Below are 18,270 nucleotides of genomic sequence, written 5' to 3'. Positions count from 1 at the left end.
ACTGTATTTCCACAGTTTTGCACAGTAACGTACAGTGCAGCTGTGTAACATTCACAAATTTCTTCTGTAACAAAATGCAAAATAACAGTGTACAAAAATAGGCACTTTAACTGCTTTAATTCTGCTTACCATGTAAGCGAGAGCAGGAGTTATAACCCTCGCTGGCTTTTACACCAGACTATTGCTTCCCCAGAAAAGCACTGTGATGTGCCAAAGCCTGAAGCCTGACATCTGCTGCCAGACTGCAGCGAGCTCCGCAGGGCTCCCAGCGAGTTCACGGGGCCCACACAGCTGCCGCAGTTCTGCCGTTCGTGGCACACAGCAGGACCAGACCTAACAGCACATCCCTCCTCCTGCCCCGTTCCCCTTTTCCCCATTATGAAGGCTGGCTGTATAGAGACAGATGCAAACCATGTTTAGAGGACCCTCTTCAGATTTGATCTTACTAGTCACCCCAAACCAAAGAGCAACTGAGGATTTTCTGAGTGCTGCAAGATCAATTCATAACCGATTATGCAGCACCAGGCAGGATTCATCACGCAGTATACTTTTCCTCCCCCTGTTTTTTTGCTTTGTGGTAGTGGTTGTAATCATTATAGAGATCCTTAAAGACCTCCCTTACACCTGCTGGTAGTGACGCATTTAAGAACTTGATGTCCCGTTCAATGCAAAGGTCAAGGATGTGATATATCCCTTCTGTGAGATGTTTCTTCACAGCCGGGTGCAAAGTCACCTATGAGAAGAACAAAACTGCATTAAACTTTAAGACGAAAAGGCAAGAAAAAACGCTTTCTGCAGTCAGTACACATTAAATGCTGACAACATGTTATTTGGTGCATCAGACCATCTGCAACAGACCATTAGAAAAAATCCAAGATTTTGACTTGTGCAGTATTTTCCCGATTTTCACAAACATGTTTTGCAGAACAAGCATGCTCCTTGCAATAAAATCCACAAGAGTGCTACTCTACACATTGCTACGGAGGCAAAGGCACTCATCATCTTGGAATCACATGAAAACTCCTCAGCAGAAAAACTGTAATTAAAAAACTCTAAAATATTTGCCCTGGATTACACGTTTCCCTAGATTCTGTATGTCTCATATTAGCTGTAACCTACTAAGTCTCAGTTTCAAATGAGCACTTTCTTTCGGCTACTCTATCGTTTACATTGGGTACTCAATCAATTTTAACTTATCACTTAACAACTTGACATTTATCAAACAACTTGTATCCGAGGACTTCAACGTATGAGCCTTAATAAAAGAAGCCTTCAAAAAGCTCAGATGTGCATTCCCTTGATCTGTTTTAATATCAGGAATCAGGTACCTTGCCTGAAGTCATGCAGAAAGTTGAAGGAACACAACAAATGACGGGACTCGGGGCCCTGCTCCTGCCTTTACCCCTGCTCAACCCCACAACCAGCAGAACCACCACCACAACCAGGAACATCAGGGCTGACTCTGGAGTCCTCTGGTGCTCCAGGCTAACTGAAATTTGTCCTGTGCTCACAAATCACTTGCTAAATACTTCACTGCCCGAGGCAGCGCTGGCCTCTGGCATAATCACATTATTTTTGCCGCAGAACCATGTCTTATCTTTGCTGAATCCCCGAATTAGCTTTATGCCTCCAGACCTAATGAAAATTACATAAAAAGCTGTCATTAAAATTCAGACTTCTTTCTTCCTGAGGCAACTAATAAACTTTCTGCTAACGAAGTGCACTCCTAATCACTGTGACAGGCTCCTGCTCTCCTCCTGCCCTAAATGTAAAACAGCTAATATATTTTATTAGACCTGCTAACATAGCTAGGAAAAACATATAGCAGGCATTAAGGCACATAAGCCTTTCTTTGGATCTGTGACCCTGAAGAGTTTGCATGTCCAAAAGGCTGTCATTTTTTTTTCTCCTCTATGTCAGTTGATCTATTGGCTGGTTTATAACAGATATTATTTCTCCCTACCCCGTGCACTAAAGTAACAGAACAGTTGAGCATCACAACTTGCCGTGAATGCACTGGGCTGGGCAGAGAAATGAGTGCAGAGAACGAGGACAGGAAAACCCACAGCTACTGACAAGATGGACCAGATGTCCCACTCGGGATAAGCAGATACCCCAGAGCTGCAGTTAATGGAACTGCATCCCTCACATCACAAATTAATCTGGACCCATGCCTGACCTGGGACATTTTTTGCAGTTCCCAAAAAACCCCATCCAATAACACCATGGGAAGCAGAACCAAAGATTTAAACAGCTGCCACCACTGGCTGGCAGTTAATTACGCTTGTAAGAGTTTTATGGTCTAGATAGTTAGCACAACCAATTTGTCAAGCATTACAGAGCTCTTGATGTGAGAGATGTGAGACATTAAATGTGTGAAGAGGTATTTCACTACTGCTGAATTAAGCAACAGCTCATAGACATCAAGGGAAAAGCCCTGTCAACTGTATGAAAGAGGCTCTAGATGCCACCCACTCCAGCAAGGAATCTTTCTAGATAACACAAAATAATTCACAAGGATATTTTATTTCCTGGTATAAAGAGGAAGCATTGGAGGAACTGTTACACAACTACTTTAGGAGTAAGTGACTGTTTAGCCAGTAGCTTTCATCAGTTTTAGTTTGCAGACCCTTAAAAGGGTTCCAACAACTGTGCAGATGCCCATATAAAGACTTAAATCTACCAACACGTTGTTCTCAGTTACCTTTGACAGACCCCCCTGGTCTTCAGATCACAGGCTGAAAGCCACTGATCTGGACTCAGAAAAGATAAATGGTTAAAGTTTTTCCTCTCCCTCTGCAGAGCAACATGAAAGATGTGTACATTCCCCCCTCAAGACAGGCAGGCTGAGGCCTCCTCTTCCTCTGATATCCATCAACTCTCACCAGTTTAATGAGGAAATAAATCATCACCCACTTGTGATCTATCTACTCTGTCAGACAGAAAACACCCCTTTCTCACAGCGTCTGATGGCTCCCTATACCAATTCCCCTTTCCACGCCCAAAGGTTCCATGCATACATTACTGATCTGTGGTTTCAGCTATCATCCATCACTTTCCATTTCCCAGTGAAAGTATTGCACAAAACTTTCCTAGAAGTCTCATGAGACTTTGTACTCCTGCTAATACTGAGGTTAAGTGTCCTTTCAACTTGAAAAGGTCATCTGACAATTCAAGTCAGGCTTTCTGACTTACTTTCAGCGATGAACAGATTACAGAGTTCAGAAATACTTTAACAGAACAGAAGTAGTCTTAACAGTAATTTGTCCCTAGTATTTTCTGAACTACTATGTTTACTACGTAAAAAAATAACCAACTTACCCTGAACGCTAAATAACATGGCTAAAAACTGGCATATCCCATTGTTTTGCTCCCAAATCTTGGAAAAAAGCCAGGCAATAGAGAAGACAGCTGAGTTTAAAGTCCGTAACAACATTCATGGTCAGTTAAGACTGGTTACACCACAATCCTTCAGAAACATAGCACCAGTTAGGATATTTTTGCGGTAAGAGAGCCTAAAAACAAAGACTAAAATTCCTTTCTGTATTTCAGCCCATGCCCAGGCCAGAGCCACGAATAATCAATTTGCAGGTACTTGCAACACAAGCAGTATTCAAACCCTGGTGAAATCTAAATCCATTAGGCTGAACAGAATGACAATTTGAGCTTAGGTCTGGATGCGAGAAGCTACCGATCTGGCTCTGGCATCTGTAATAGCAGGGGTAGTTGTTTTCAGTAAGGATTGGAATGATATCTTTGGTATGGAAGGAGAATTACTGAAAAGCTAACAATTCCCCAGCTTGGTAACATTTTTTTCCATTCACTTATTTAGACCAGATTAAAAGCTATTTTCCAGGAGATTTTTCTCCATTACTTTGCCAGATGGGGCCCTACTGCTATCAGTCCTGGACAACTGAGACTAAGCGGGAGAAGAACCTAACTATCACATGAAGAAAAAGTAACACCCAACATGACAGAAAAGCCAATCAGTTCTGTAAATAGGCATTGCATTGTTTTGCCTTAAAAAACCCACAACCCACACCCTTAGAAAGTTTTCAGGAGCTGGGTAAGAAAGATTCTCAGGAACTCTTGCTCAAAATAACAGAGTCTGGATCAAACCTGTACCCCCGTGAGGCACCGCAACTTTATAACTTCACAGATTTACAAAACTTAACACCGTTGCCTTTGGAACAGGAACTCCAAAGCCAGCACAATACCACAGCACTTTCAAGATGGATGAGAACATGTTACCTTCTGCAATTCAGTCACATACTGAGCCACAATGAAAGCAGAAAACACAGTGAAGTCCTCCATTTCTGCAGCAATATGAGTATACATCCGTTCCACCAACTGTGCACACTTCAGTATAACTTCAAACTCATCTGTGTTGCCTAAAACAGAAAGTGAGTTGCAGCCTGGCATTTGAGGCTTAAAAACACTAGGAAAAAAACCAAAGAATCACCCAGTCTTCCATGATTCTTGAGCTACATGAAGCCAACGTCAGCTTGCCCATTTTATCTTCTTATCAATCTACAGCTGAGAGGTCCCCCACACCCCCACAACACACCATATGCATCTCTTACAATGGTTATTTTGTAAGAGTACACTGATTCCAACTCCATGTGCACTGCAAGGCAAAAAGGATTTGTTACAGATGCTGAAGTGCTAAAAGCAGCAGCTATGGTCCCTTCCACGATTCAGTCCCAACCAGCACTGTGGAGGAGAGAACAAGGAGACAGGAAAATTCTATTTTCTACCTGCAGAAAAGCAGAAGACATCTCTTAGAAACAGCATAGTAAGAAAGCTTTCTGATGAGATCTATTATGTGGAATATAGCAGCAGAAGCTACATCACTGGAGATATTTAAAGTGAGAGTGGAGAGATCACCTGAGAATTTACTTGGTAGGCAGTGAATTAAGAGAACTAACACAAACAAGGGAGAAAGGAAATCTAGATATTACTTTCATGTTATCTGTTATGAAAATAGAACAATCCTGCAAAGATAAACGGCATGTTCTTCAATTTGAGGATACCACATACCCATAAGTTCCTGTGACCCTTGCCTTATGTAAACATACTCCAGAAGCAAGCAAATTCTCAAAGTCTGGCACCAGTTCAACATACCTTTTCCTCTATCACTGAGCCTTTGTTACTATATTCCTCCATGATGCACACATACACTTACATTTGCCTGCAGTTGTGGGCATCTTATCAGCTGAGATAAACATGAACATGGCATAAGCTGTAGGACATCACTGGAAAGCTGGGATACAATCAGTTGCGGGCCATGAAGTCAACTTGTCTCAAAAAGTCACCACTATTAATGACATGGTATTTGTGTCCTGATCAGCATAAAGCACAGAATGACTACTTAATCACTGTGAACATCTTTGACTTGGCTACTTTGACAATACAAATTCTTTAATAACTTCCAGTAATAAGTCTTTTTTTTCCCTTCCTTTTGAGATATTTAACTACACTAATGCCAAATCCTTGACCATATAGATATATCATCTAATCCCAACTGATGCTTCAGGTATGCATAATGTTCTGGCTTTATGCTTAGCATAGTATGGTGACAATTCAGGTCTGTAGTAAACATAGTTCCAGTCTCAAGAAGCTGTTTAGTAGGACTGACTTGGAGCTATAACTCAGGCATATTAGCATATATCACCAGAGTTCACAGCCGCCATGCTTTCAGGCACAAGGACTGATAAGAAGAGCAGAAACTGGGCACAGCAAGCCTTACCGGTTCCTGTCTACTGGCCAGCCAGTCAGTGAAGAATACCTTATTCACCTGAAGCAGTGCTGTCTGCAGGCAGCTCCACAGGAGCCCCATTTACCTTCACAAGCCCATGACACTACAAAGCTCATCCTCAATTTTACATAAAGGACAGATAGCACTAATGGTTTCAATGCCAGTTAGGTTTTGAGGACTTTGCTTCTGATGTCAGACTGCCCTGTTCTGCATCTCCTCTTCTAGAACATACAAAATTACAGTGTGTATATAGAATGCAAAAACAGAAAAGATATAGTACCTTTGTCTCCTTTCTGACGTCCTTCATGCATGACAGAAACAACCAGACGATGGAAACTGTTCAGAAAAGATGGTGCTGCTTTCAACAGCACCTGCAAAGACATGAAATAAAAACATCCGAGATTATATAGTAATGGGAGGGGAGTGGAGAGGGTAGAGTACACCACCCCATAGTGTGAGGGAAATCAGTTCCTGTGAAGAAAACTATATAGCTTCCAGAGCTCTCAGAAGCAGAGACTCTTTTTCATTCTGCACCCATACAGTATCTAGCATATGAGAATCCTGGAGCAGGACTGCAGTCTTGGCCATATTCAAATGTAATTAACAAGTAAACATCATATTAGAGTTACTTCACCCCTCCAAAGCAGCATTTGATTTAGTACCCTAATGTCTAGGGAATTTCTTCTTGCTGGTAGAGAACCTGTGTAGCCACACAGATTCACAGAACGCAGGGTTCAGTAACACTATGGATCACTATGTGAAAACAGCCTGGATAGGCAGATTTCTACCACAGGGGATTTGTAAGGGCATTTTAGCAATGCATACTGCCTTGCTTTTAGAATTTCCCAATTCCCCATCTTTCACTTTCTTCACCCTCAGTCCTAATACAAATACATGAGGCCCCTTTCCTTTTTTGTTCTACCTCTGCCTATATACTGCCTGTAAGAGTATCTCCAACCCAGTGCAAGTCCTGGCATGTCTTCACGTACCCATCCCAGAAGGCTGACAAGAACACCAGGATGGTACAATGTTTGAAGGTCACCAACTTCTAACACGTCTAAGTCCTGTTTTCAAAGGACTGCAGAATCTTGATCTGCAGTGAGAATGAGGTCCTACAGCCTGAGCCATTTGCGTTTCTAGAAATCAATCATTTAAAAAAGGGAAGTTTTTATTCTGATCTAGCAACAGATGTTGATAAGCAATCTGCTGCCAAACATCAACACAGCAGGCATTAAATATAGCAGGAGAGGAACTGAAAAGATGTGATTTTGAGATTCCTAGCCTTTTAAATGACAAGTGGTACAAAGCACTTCCATACTATCAGGATAAATCATTTCAAAACCACTATTAAAAAAATAACTTCTTATCACTGGCCTCTGTGTTGATTCTTTCTACCTCTTTTCCCTCCTTCTACCCCTCACAGATATACCTTTGGATGACACTGCACAATAGAGAAGAGCACTTCATGGACTCCCAGGAAGACACTGCGATAGTCTTCTGTCTTCAGATGATCCAGAGGGACTGTTAGGAGAATGCTGAATGCCAATGCCACATGGTGTGGATTCAAGAGAATCCCTTCTCCTTGCCTTAGCAGAGCTGCTACAGTCTCTAGAATAGGTACAACTATGGTGGAAATTAGTGACTGGTCCTGACAGGCCTCTTTGGTTTGCATCTGCAAGAAGACAGAAAACAGACAAGGAGGAGCGCATTAGCCACCCATTGCTAGCATTCGCACACCACAGAACCACAATGCTCTGACGTGAGTCAATGGAACCAGACTGGTGCAAGCTGGCACTGGCGGAGAGACTCCTGCACTTCAGACATTTTCGCGCAACTGCACCCTGGGCGAGGATGCATACGATGCATTTCAAGCAAGGACCGCTGTGAGTGTGGAACTGTAACTACTCCCCAGTCCCCTGACAACAGGCACCTCTTTGCACCTCCTCACATGAATGCATTGATGAAGTTCTCTCCTTTACAAGTGTGCAGACCTATCTAGAAACGGCAGAAATTTCATGCTTACGATTCCCAGGCATTGCAGAGCCAATCTCTGGTCTAAAGACACCATCATCATGACAGAAGAAAAACCTACATCACTAGGTTTGTATGCTGTACAAATGAAGGACAGGAAATCTGGGTTGGGTTACTTTCAGTTGAGTTTCCCATTCATAATTCAGTGAATTTCTGTTATTTTTTTCATATGAGCAGTTTCTTCTTTTTGTTTTGCTGATGTTGGCTTCTGCTGTGACACGTGTCTGACAGTTACCTTCTCCTTTGGACAGGAGGAAGGACAGGAGACTCAGACTCTCTTCTCTGCAGCCTAACAGATTTCTCCCAAGCTCTAGATTACATGGTGCAGTCCCAGAAAATTACTGATAATAAGAAATGGATGACCTACACCCTGCACTCACAGGAGGAGATTTACTTAAGGAAGGAGGAAAGGGTCTAGACCAAAAAGTGCAGGTGAATCCAGTATGGATTTGTCCAGTATCCACAACTTTTTTGTTCCTGTATGTCTCTGTGCATGTTAGATGTAACCACCACAGACTCCGACAAATAAAAGGGTTAGGTAATGAAGTTACAATAAAGATATACTTACAGCTAAAGCTGTGATGATCTGTGGGCTGGCAAACCAGAAAGCTTTCTCTTTGTCTCCACTTAATGGGCAGCTGAGCAACAATTTGGTTAGCGTAACAGCTGACAATACTTCCTGCAGAAAGCAGATTGATGATCAGTCATGGGTACAAGACGCACTGGCTCCTTTCAAGTACAGAAGAGCTCTTTCAAGGGCAGTGGCAGTTTTGAGCATTACCAGAGCCTTGACACATGAAAGTCCTCCCACCAACACATCTCTTTGGAAACTGTGAAGTAAGCAGCAGCTCAACAAAATTCAATATGCTGAGCAGCACTGGTCCAAATGTACTGCATGCTACATTTATTTCAGAATCAACCTACTGTACAAAAAAGGGTTATGCGATTTTTAAGAAAGGAAAGCCTTCTCATTCAACTGCCACTAGGTAACAGGGGGAAGCAGGGGGAATACAGGGACATCAGCACAGTGTATGCTAAGAATGCTGCATTTGGCAGCAGGGGGTTTTTTTATCTGCTGGCTGTTATGACAGACCAATAAAAGAAACATATTACAAGTTATACTCAGGTGGCAGGAATTATATGCACAGTACAGGAATTCCAGATACACTTTCAAAAAGACCTATCAAGAATTGATGCAGCATATCCATGTCTATTTCTGACAAATAAGATAGAGCCAAATAAACCCCCAAGTTTAATCCAAGTTTCATTCTCAAGTCACTGAGCTTTCTACAGAGGGTACAGCTGGCTTTTTTGCAAAAAACATATGGAATGTCACCACTGCTGCTTAAGCTGCTCTGGAGAAAGGCATATTATTTAAAAAGCTACTGAGCGGTATCTGGTTATTACAGAGTAAAAGTCTTTATAGAGACAAATACCAAAAGCACAGGTGCAATTTTGGTTTTACTTTAAAATGTCAGCGTTTCTAAAAGTGCCTTTAACTCTGTTAAGAAGAGCCACAGACAAACAGTGGTTAAACTCACCGAATGCTAGGATCTGTTGTGCAAGAGCTCTGATCAGCAAGTAGAAAAAACATTTCAGTATGTATAACATCATAGCTGTATGATTTCTGTTGACAATACATGGAATTAAGACTGCTGAGTCCTTAAACTGGACAGAAAGTTTTTCCAGTAGGTTTCCATGATCTTTCCACCTCTCTCAATTTATATCCAGAACATATCTCAGCACAGTCACCAAGCCCTTAACTGTGTAAATTAATTTGGCCTGACCACTGAACATAAAGGAGGAAGAGGAAAAAAAATATTTATCAGATCTCATTCAGCCAACAAAATTTTCTCAATAAAGAAAACTGAAGAAGGAAGTTGACCATAAACTAAGTTCATCCTTACTTTAGCCTTCTGTTGCCAAACATTCCTCATTTCAAGTCCCTGCAGCACCAGCCTCATTATGGTATAAAACTCCTCAGCAGAGCAGTTTCCCAGCAGCTGGACAAGCACCTCTGTCAGCTCCATCTCCACACTTTGGATCACCTGGGTTGTGACTGCGGGACCTGCACATTCAAGAGACACAAGCAAGCCTTAATCAATTCCCAAGACAGGGACTTCCACAGGTAAGAACAGGGCGAATTGAACCTTAAACAGCTCTGTGGGTGCCTTTTTAACACTCGAATGCATAGAGAACCCCATGCTTTCCCCTTACCTCCCTCCCCGCTAGTGCAATGAATTGCTGTTCTCAAGTATTCCCCACCTTAGGGTTCACAGAGCAGTCATCATACCAATAAAAAGCCTTCAGTAGTATGGAAATACTACAACAAAGTGTATGCACAAGCCAAGGGAGTAGGCTAAACAAGCCACAGGCCAGAGAACCCTCACAAGTCACAAAAGCATTAAGGTGACGAAGTTTAGGTCTCTGCTGATCAGAAGTCACACTCCCACTTACTCAGTTATTACCACGTAGACAGTCCTAGACTAGTGTATATCTTATTTGATTCTGAAGGCTTGTTTTTTAGTTCCGCAAGTATCCACAGGATCTGTGGCAATGCCGAAAGTCTTCTTCAACAGGAATCCATATTTCACCTTATTGAATACTTTACTTATTCATCAGAGATTCTTACAGCTTTTTACAGTGATTAATTATGTCTCCAGGCTAAAGCACTTTACCAATCTTACACAGGCACAGGATGAGAGAGAGAAGTCAGCAGAAAAATTACAGCAATTGACACATCCTCATGATCCCTCGTTCTAACGTGAAATCCCTGCTCTCAGTGCCCTTACTGAACCCCACCACGCTGAAGGACCAAAATGCAGGCCAGGGAAGAGACAGACTAAGCCTGTACCTATGCCTAAGTTCTAGCTCAAACTCAACTGCGCAAATTCAAGATCAGATTTTCCATGGAGAGCCATGCTCTGCTCGTAACTACCTAATGCCAATAGAAACATTGAGATCATGACGGTAGTTCACTTGAGCAGTAGCCTCCAAAGCAGGGTGCGCACACCCCAGGGTGTGCACAAGACAATCCACTGGGGTGTAGGAATTATAAATAAAGTATCTTTAATAAATAAAATGTAAAAATAGTGTTTATCTCATCTTTATCTCATGCTTTTTAAACTTTTTGTGTACGCTTTGCAATGTACGTAGTATACTAGTAGAGTAGGATATGCATATAATTTATAAATAAACATATATTGAGGCTGCATGCTCAATTTATTTTTTTTTTTACTGAAATGTGTGCGCAATCAAAAATGTTTGGAGACGACTGCACCAGAGCATGTTAGTAGTAAGTTTGAAAAATTCCAACTGTTTGAAGAAGTCAAAGAGAACAGTTGTATCTGTGCTGTGTTTAGTTCATCTCTCTGAACGAGACAATATAAAGGAGCCATTAGGTCACAGAGCTGGCAAGAGAGGTTTTTCATTTAATTTCTAGCCCTGGCTCTCTATTTGATGGGGATAAAGTCTGTCTCCCACAGACTTTATCAGAATTACAGGCATTCAGCATCCTTAAGTTAGGTGACTTCCATTGTTCTATAACCTTGCCTACCAGATGCAAAAATAGATGAGTATTTTACTGTAAGATCCTCCGAGATCCTCAGATAAGACATACCAGATCTGACCTGGCGCACATCAGCTGCATCAGTGGTGCCTACTATACCAACTACGAGTAGGCCACTGCACCTTCAGCCCTACATCCAGAAGTATTACCACATTTCAGTTACTGCCAAAATGCTCTACAGGGATGAGTAACTCAGGACCTCAACTTCATTAAGAGGTTTACATCTTCCAGGAGAAGATCATTAACAAATTCGATTGTGGCTGTGATCCAGGTATCACAACATTGCCTCCTTGAAAATTTTTCCGTTACGCATTTATGAAAGAATAGCCTACTGCTTTAACACAAGTAAGTAGATACAGATATTTTGCTAAATGGCTTTTAACTCGCCTCTGTGCTGCAAAATTAGCAAAGGAAGTGGAGAAAGGGTATTTACATACCAGTGAGAAGCTTTTTTACAGCAAAAAAAACCATGACCGCATTTTCTTTTCCAGGATACAGCTCTGGCACTGAGCAGAAGACCGTTAGGAACTGCAACGCACACTGAAGGAACTGCAGATTACCTCCTGCGCAGGGCAGCTCTCTCAGTATCTGAGAGTAAAACTTTTGGTACAGTTTAATACGGGGTTGCTCCAAAAACCCACTGGGCTCCTTCTGCCAGCCCTTCTTGACAGCATGGCTCAGATCTGCTTTGAGAAGAGTAGTGACAGATGGTATGAACGTTACAGGCACAGGCTGGTTTTGCGTGTTACTCTGAAGACCATGTTCAACAGTTCTGACCATCTGCAGAACTACTGGCTCCAAGAGAGCAGACAGTACATCCGCAGTCTGCAGCTTCTTTTCTGGCAGCTGCTGAAGGTAGAGTGTGACGACACGACACAGTGTGGTGAATGCCATGAGCAGTAACTGCCCAGCTGCAGGATTCCTGTTTTTCCAGCCTTTGCTTTTGGCTGCACCAACGTCTGGCTTGCAACTCACCAGAAAAGACATGAACTTTTCCAAGTTGAGCCTCACACTTTGCCTTCTTTCAATTATCATCTGAAGAAAGTTTTCCAAACAGGCTTGGACTTCCTGGAGATACTGTGCCCAAACAGGAACAGTCAAGACATCAGTGAAGAATTTGCTAGCTGTAAGCTGGGAGGTCATGACAGCCTCAAGAACATCACTGGCATGAAACACCTTAAAAATCCCTGCCAGCTTGCAGGCACCTCAGGAGGTGGAAGCAGGTACTTAAAAACTTCAGCAATAACAGCTCGCTGCAAGAGACACCAGCACTGGTATTGGCTAGCAGGGACAGCAGCACCAGAAAACACCGGGTACACTCAGAGGGAAGAAGACTGTCCAGTTTCAGAAGAGAAGCAATTTCTAGCAAACCCAAGCAGCTTTCTAGCTGACTCTCTTTCAGGATGACATGGCAGCCGTTTTTTGCTAACAATACTACACACTGGGCAACTTTCTCCAGTGTTTTCCAAGACAAGCTGAGCTCATCCTTCAGCAGTTTCTTTTCTGATGGTGCTTCCAACCGGTCAACAGGTCTGCAGGGAGCCAGGATTTCTTCATGCCAAGGGATATTACCTGCAGACAGCTGTAGAAGTGGTAGATCTACTGAATCCCTGGCAGCAGCGGGCAGCACGCTAGCAAACTGATGAATAAGACTGGTCAGAAAAGCACAATGCAGGACCTTCATTTCTGGGAGAAAGGAGCTATGCATCAAACCAAGAGATATCTTTCCAATGCTGATGGAAGGTTCCTGGTCTGTGGCAGCTTCCTGAGCTTTGGCCAATATTAACGTCTCTAGAAGCACATTTGCAATGTACTCTACATCTTTCAGGGAAATATATGGCAACAGGATAGTCAAGTTGGAGATGACAAGGTGCCAGTGTGCGGTGGCGTAGGTAAGGTCACTTACTGAGCTGATATCTCCATCCCATGGTTCAGATTCTCCTCTGCTCATGCTGGATCTCCCAGACTCCAGGATGAAAGCTGCAGCATGCTGCAAGGCCTGCAGGTCAGCTTTGGTTTGCATTAAGATTATCTTCATTTTCTGAAGTGTGAGCAGTTCTAAGCAATATTTACTAGCGGAGGCAAAACTACTGGCAAGTTCCATGACTCTGTCCCAACACTGCTCCTCCACACCAGGGAGGAAAGCTGAAATGCCCCAGTGCCTTGCAGCAGGTTCACTAACAGCATCAGCTATTCCAGCTGTTGGAGACACGTATTTACTGCAGCTAATACCAAACAAAGTGTCTACCTCAACCCAAGTGTAAACAAGGAGGAGAGCAGAGTCACTGGCCTTTCTTAGCCAAAGGTCTGACTTCTCTTCCTCTCTTCTAGGAGCCTGCAGCAGCTCCATCAGTGGCTGAATTATTCCCTTCTGCATCTTTGCCAGCAGACTCTGAGTGCGAAGGACCACAGGGGCAGGAGTGACATCATCTAGGCTCCTCATGTTGAACAGAAAAGCATGCAGCACCGAGCTCACTGACAGCAGCTTCGAGGCCACATCAGCTGACCCTTTGATAAGGGTCTGGCATTTCTCCACGAAGAGACACAAAATGTCCAGAATCTGGTTGGGTGGGAGTTCAAGGAGGCACTCACAAAGCTTTACTGTCAGGCCAGCAGAGAAGACAGGCAGCCTCAGTTCATCAGCAGCTGGCCGGCAAATGACTGTCAGCACCTCCTCAAAGAGCCGTGGGAACTGTCGCAGCTTGGAGTAAGTCTGAAACATGGTGTTGATGAGAGCCTCCTGGGGCTTCTTCGTGCGTGGCTCGGAGACCGTGGCATCAATCCAAGCCGAGGCCACTAAGTCATCCAGGTCTGGCTCCACTATAAGGTGGTTTAATGACATCAAGAGTTTGAGACACCTGAACCAAGCAGGGATGGAAGCTTGGGAGTGCCTCATCAACATCTGTGCTAGCTTGCGGTAAAACCCAAACTGTACTTCCTTGTGCCGGATACGGTCACTGGCAACATTATAGATATCGCTGCTAAGCACCGAGTTCAGAAGCTGTTCCAAAGCAAGCAGCTCTGTGCTCCAGTCTGCAGGGGAGAGCGTATCCCCGCTCACGCTCTGCTGTAGGCCAGAGAGCCTGAGACAGCCAAAAAGCCTGCTGAGCATGTGGAAACACACAAGGTGGTTTTCTGCCTTACAGTACGAGTCCAGAAAGAGCTTATATAGCAGGGACACTGAACCAGCCACAACAGCTCCATGGAGGGCAGGTTCACAAAAGCCACCGCCAAGCTTGGTCTGCACTGTGTTGACTGGTAGCAGAAGACTTTTCAAAGCTCCTTTCTTCTTCTCCTGGAGTTCCTGTTCTGGCAGCAGCTCCTCTTTGTAGGATGAGAAAAGCTCAGGCTGGAATAACCCAGCCTGCAGCAAAGTTTCTACTTGGTTTCGGACTTCCCTGCTCAGGTGCTGACGCACGTGGTTGTCATCTGCTTGTGTCCAGCTCCTCACAGTCAGCAAATGCCTCAGGAGCAGACACGGCTGGAGCAAGTGACTTGTCACTTGCCCAAACACACGATTTGGGTTGGTTTGCTGCCTCTGGATCAGGAGGTACTGAGCAAAGGTAAGCTGGAGGACACTGAACAACTGGGAGTCCACGGCATCATCAGAGGCCAGTTGCTGACATGCCAGCTTGGACAGCTTGCTGAGGAGATCAACCAAGAGCTCACACTTTGCTGTGTAAATGATGGAGAGCGAAGGAGTAGAAAGGATGCCGCTGGAGCAACTCAGCACTGTGCCAGTGTTTTGCTGTGTTTTTTGAGAAAAGGCCTCTGACAACCTTTCATTGATGACCTGAAGATTGGGGGAAAAAAAAAAAACAGTCAATTTTGCACTCAAAGATAAAGCCCAACATAATAAACCAACAACACCTTCTGTGAGTTCTGGCTGCAAGAAGGAAGCACCTGCCAACAGCCGCTGCTGAGCCTCTCACATCGTGGTTCTCAAACTAGAAGCTCCTCTGGCCAGAACTGTGTCCCTGCATTTGTTTGCACCACAGGATGAGTAAGGAAGCCCCCATTCAGTACGCGTGCTACTGGCAACAGCATAAGACTATCCATACTTGATCCTAATAGTTGATCCTGCAGAAAGGGAGTAGGGGTAAATTCCCTCCCTTCTTGCAAGGTCCCCAAAATTATGCTCCAAACAAAAAACAACAAACCCACCCACAACACACATCCCAGCTTTGATCCAGGAAGCTTATTCCGTAAGAATGTCCACGACTAAATATCATCTTTGTATTTTAAAAGAGCCAGTTTCCTGTGCTGATATCTGCCTCTACTCCAGAGTTAAAAACCTTATCTGTCTCCTTACACCTTGCAGTGGGTGGTTCATCTCCTCAGCTCAAGCTCCACTGGACTAAAACAGATCCTTACCCTCTTTCCACTGGACCCTCTTCCACCTCTGCCCTTGGTCTTTAGGGTACTCTGGCCTGTACCTTTCGCTTCATCTTCAGCCAGACAGGTTTTCACACCCAAACCATGTTTAAATTTGGCACGCTGTCTGCATAACGTCTCTGAAGCACAGATTTCATCCAACCAATTCTCTGTACTTTACAACTCAATTTCTGCAGGTAAAGAAAATCTTCTCCTGCTTCCTTCCAACCAGATCACAACGAAAAGGGTCATTTTTCCAGTCATTTTGACTGCCTTTGCAGCCATCCACTAATTCTGCTATTTCTGTAACCAGGAAGCTGAACAAGAAGTTACACTTTCTAGTCCAGTTCTAAACTGTAACTGGAGTCTCCCCCATTCGCTTTCAGCCGGAGCTAAAACAATTATACGATTAAGATCAATAATGATTCAGTGCCACCACGAGAAGCTGCAGGGTCAGCTGAACAGCACGTCACAGTGCACAAGTAATCAGGCCAAACACACTGAAGAGCCCCACAGTGAGGGAAAATCTCTCTCCCTGAGACTCCCAGGCAAAATGTCAATATAAACAGTAAATAATCTAGAAGAGCAACAAATGGAACTGAGCCTTTACTTACCTATTGAAATACTTTAACCAGTTCACTCTCTGATAGTTTGAAGAAATTAAAGACAGAGGGGAAGATTATTATTAAAATGCTCTGCCATTTTCAGCCTTAGTGATGCACAAATACAAACTGTATTGCAGAACAGAAATAGAGAAGTTTTTAGTAGAGGTCCTAAAAGCCATCAGATTAATTATGATATATTTTATGTAAAACCCGACACTGTGAGGAAGAGTCATGTACCGAAGAAGATACGCACTGCTATCCAGCACGTTACAAAACATCCACAGTTTTAGTTACCTGTGCAATTGAAAAACTGAGTCCAATTGTCTTCCCACTCTTTAAGAGATTCTGTAGTCTTCTACTGTGGATAACGCTGTCTAGATACGCCCAGAGTTTCTCAACAACTTCATCCTCCAGTTCCAATTTCTTATTGTAGTATGAAACCAACACATGGCTTACCCAATCAAGTAATACCTGTTAACAAAAGGGAAAAGAAGTAATCTTTAATAACCCCCACGCAAAAACAAGACAAAAGTAGTACCTCTTCGCAATTACAGCACTCGTGTCTTGAGAACTGCTCTACATCCAAGCAGAACAGGCTCTGAATGAGCAGAGAAGTCCACCCTTGTAGGTTTCAGCTCCTAAGAGCTTTAATTCTAAATCCGGTGTTGGCCCTGTGCTCCCCTGTACCATCCCAAAACAGCTTTCAGGAGTCAACATCCTAAGGCCCTTTCACCAGGGCATAATTCTGAGAGTCGATACCGATTAGCAAATGTAGTTTTTTTAATCAAAACTTAAAGAATCAGATGGCTTTCACTCTCTGACAATTGGTATGCCCTTCATGTCCTCCTTTTGCTATTACTACCTAGAAATTCAGGCCTAGGAATTTAGATGTGTGCAAACTGGAAAAGGTTGAAATCTACTAACTTTAATTACTGATTTAAAAATAAAATGGTGGTATATGGCCAGGTTCCATATTCTAAGTAACTGAAATAACAAGAACTCAAAACACAGATTTCAGATGGTGCAAACCCTAGACCCCACAAAACTATGAGGCTGGAGGAACAGCACAAGACACCCCTTGCTTGGGGAAACACTGAACAGCCCTTCAGGAAACAAGGTCAAAACGAAAGACTTGAGGGGAGAGGGTGGGTTCCAAGCAGAGAACACCAAACCACGTTCAAAGGAGAAGCCCGTAATAAACAGTGCACTCCTTGTACATGCACAAGTTTAGAGCAGCAGAAAACACGTCTAAGTCAGTTCTCCCACTCCGAAGTTCTTGTTCTTAACTATGACCAGAAGCATCAGACTTTACAGCATCCTGTATAGCTTATAATAACCAATGCCAATGACAGCTCTGAAGGCAAGGTTTTCTCGTCTATCTGGGAGACAGAATAATTGCACTACCCTCTCTGTAAGAAAGGCTCTTTCTTCCTGCCCTAACGCAGATCTTTCTGCTGAAGCTACTTGGAAGATGATGTTATGAAAACATTTCAAGTAACCATGAAGAAATCAAGAGCCACCCACAATTCCACATCAGAGCTGTATTTGCACTACTACTTACGGTCAAAAACTTAAGCAACTAGATCTGGATTTTATGAATCAATTCATTCTCAGCAGTAATTAACTACTAGGATTTTTTTCTTTTGCGGTTTAGCATTAAAAAGTACTTACTTGCTCCTTATTAGGAAGAACGCACTGATGAGAAATCCACGCAAAATGGGCTAGTTTGAGTTTGTCTTCCCAAGAAGTCTTGGAGCTTTTCAGCTTCAGGTAAATCCCAGAGTAGATCGCTGCCATGGGGACAGCACGTGGGAAAGGCGAAGAGACACGACTGAAAGAAACGTCAGACAAGGAGAAATCAGCAGGACGGGCAGGCGGCCCCGCTCCCCACCTCTCCCACCCACCGCCCAGGGCCTAACCGCCCCCTCAGCGGG

General features: G+C 43.5%; 1 protein-coding gene across 1 annotated transcript; it reads right to left on the bottom strand.

Annotated features, from left to right (window-relative positions):
- Positions 1 to 473: 473 nt before the first annotated feature.
- On the bottom strand, positions 474 to 18,133 carry URB2 (URB2 ribosome biogenesis 2 homolog (S. cerevisiae)). Its single transcript, XM_009702993.1, is given in 10 exon segments — positions 474 to 733; positions 4,252 to 4,391; positions 6,039 to 6,129; positions 7,188 to 7,430; positions 8,358 to 8,468; positions 9,697 to 9,857; positions 11,795 to 12,543; positions 12,545 to 15,150; positions 16,631 to 16,807; positions 18,008 to 18,133. Coding segments are annotated over 10 exon segments (4,602 nt in total). The 3' UTR covers positions 474 to 535.
- Positions 18,134 to 18,270: the final 137 nt, after the last annotated feature.

Source organism: Cariama cristata, unplaced genomic scaffold (genome assembly GCF_000690535.1).
Source record: "Cariama cristata isolate BGI_N322 unplaced genomic scaffold, ASM69053v1 scaffold17346, whole genome shotgun sequence".
In the NCBI taxonomy this organism is placed as follows: Eukaryota; Metazoa; Chordata; class Aves; order Cariamiformes; family Cariamidae; genus Cariama; species Cariama cristata.
Note: the sequence above shows the minus strand (reverse complement) of the source record. Positions and strands in the feature narration are given on the sequence as shown.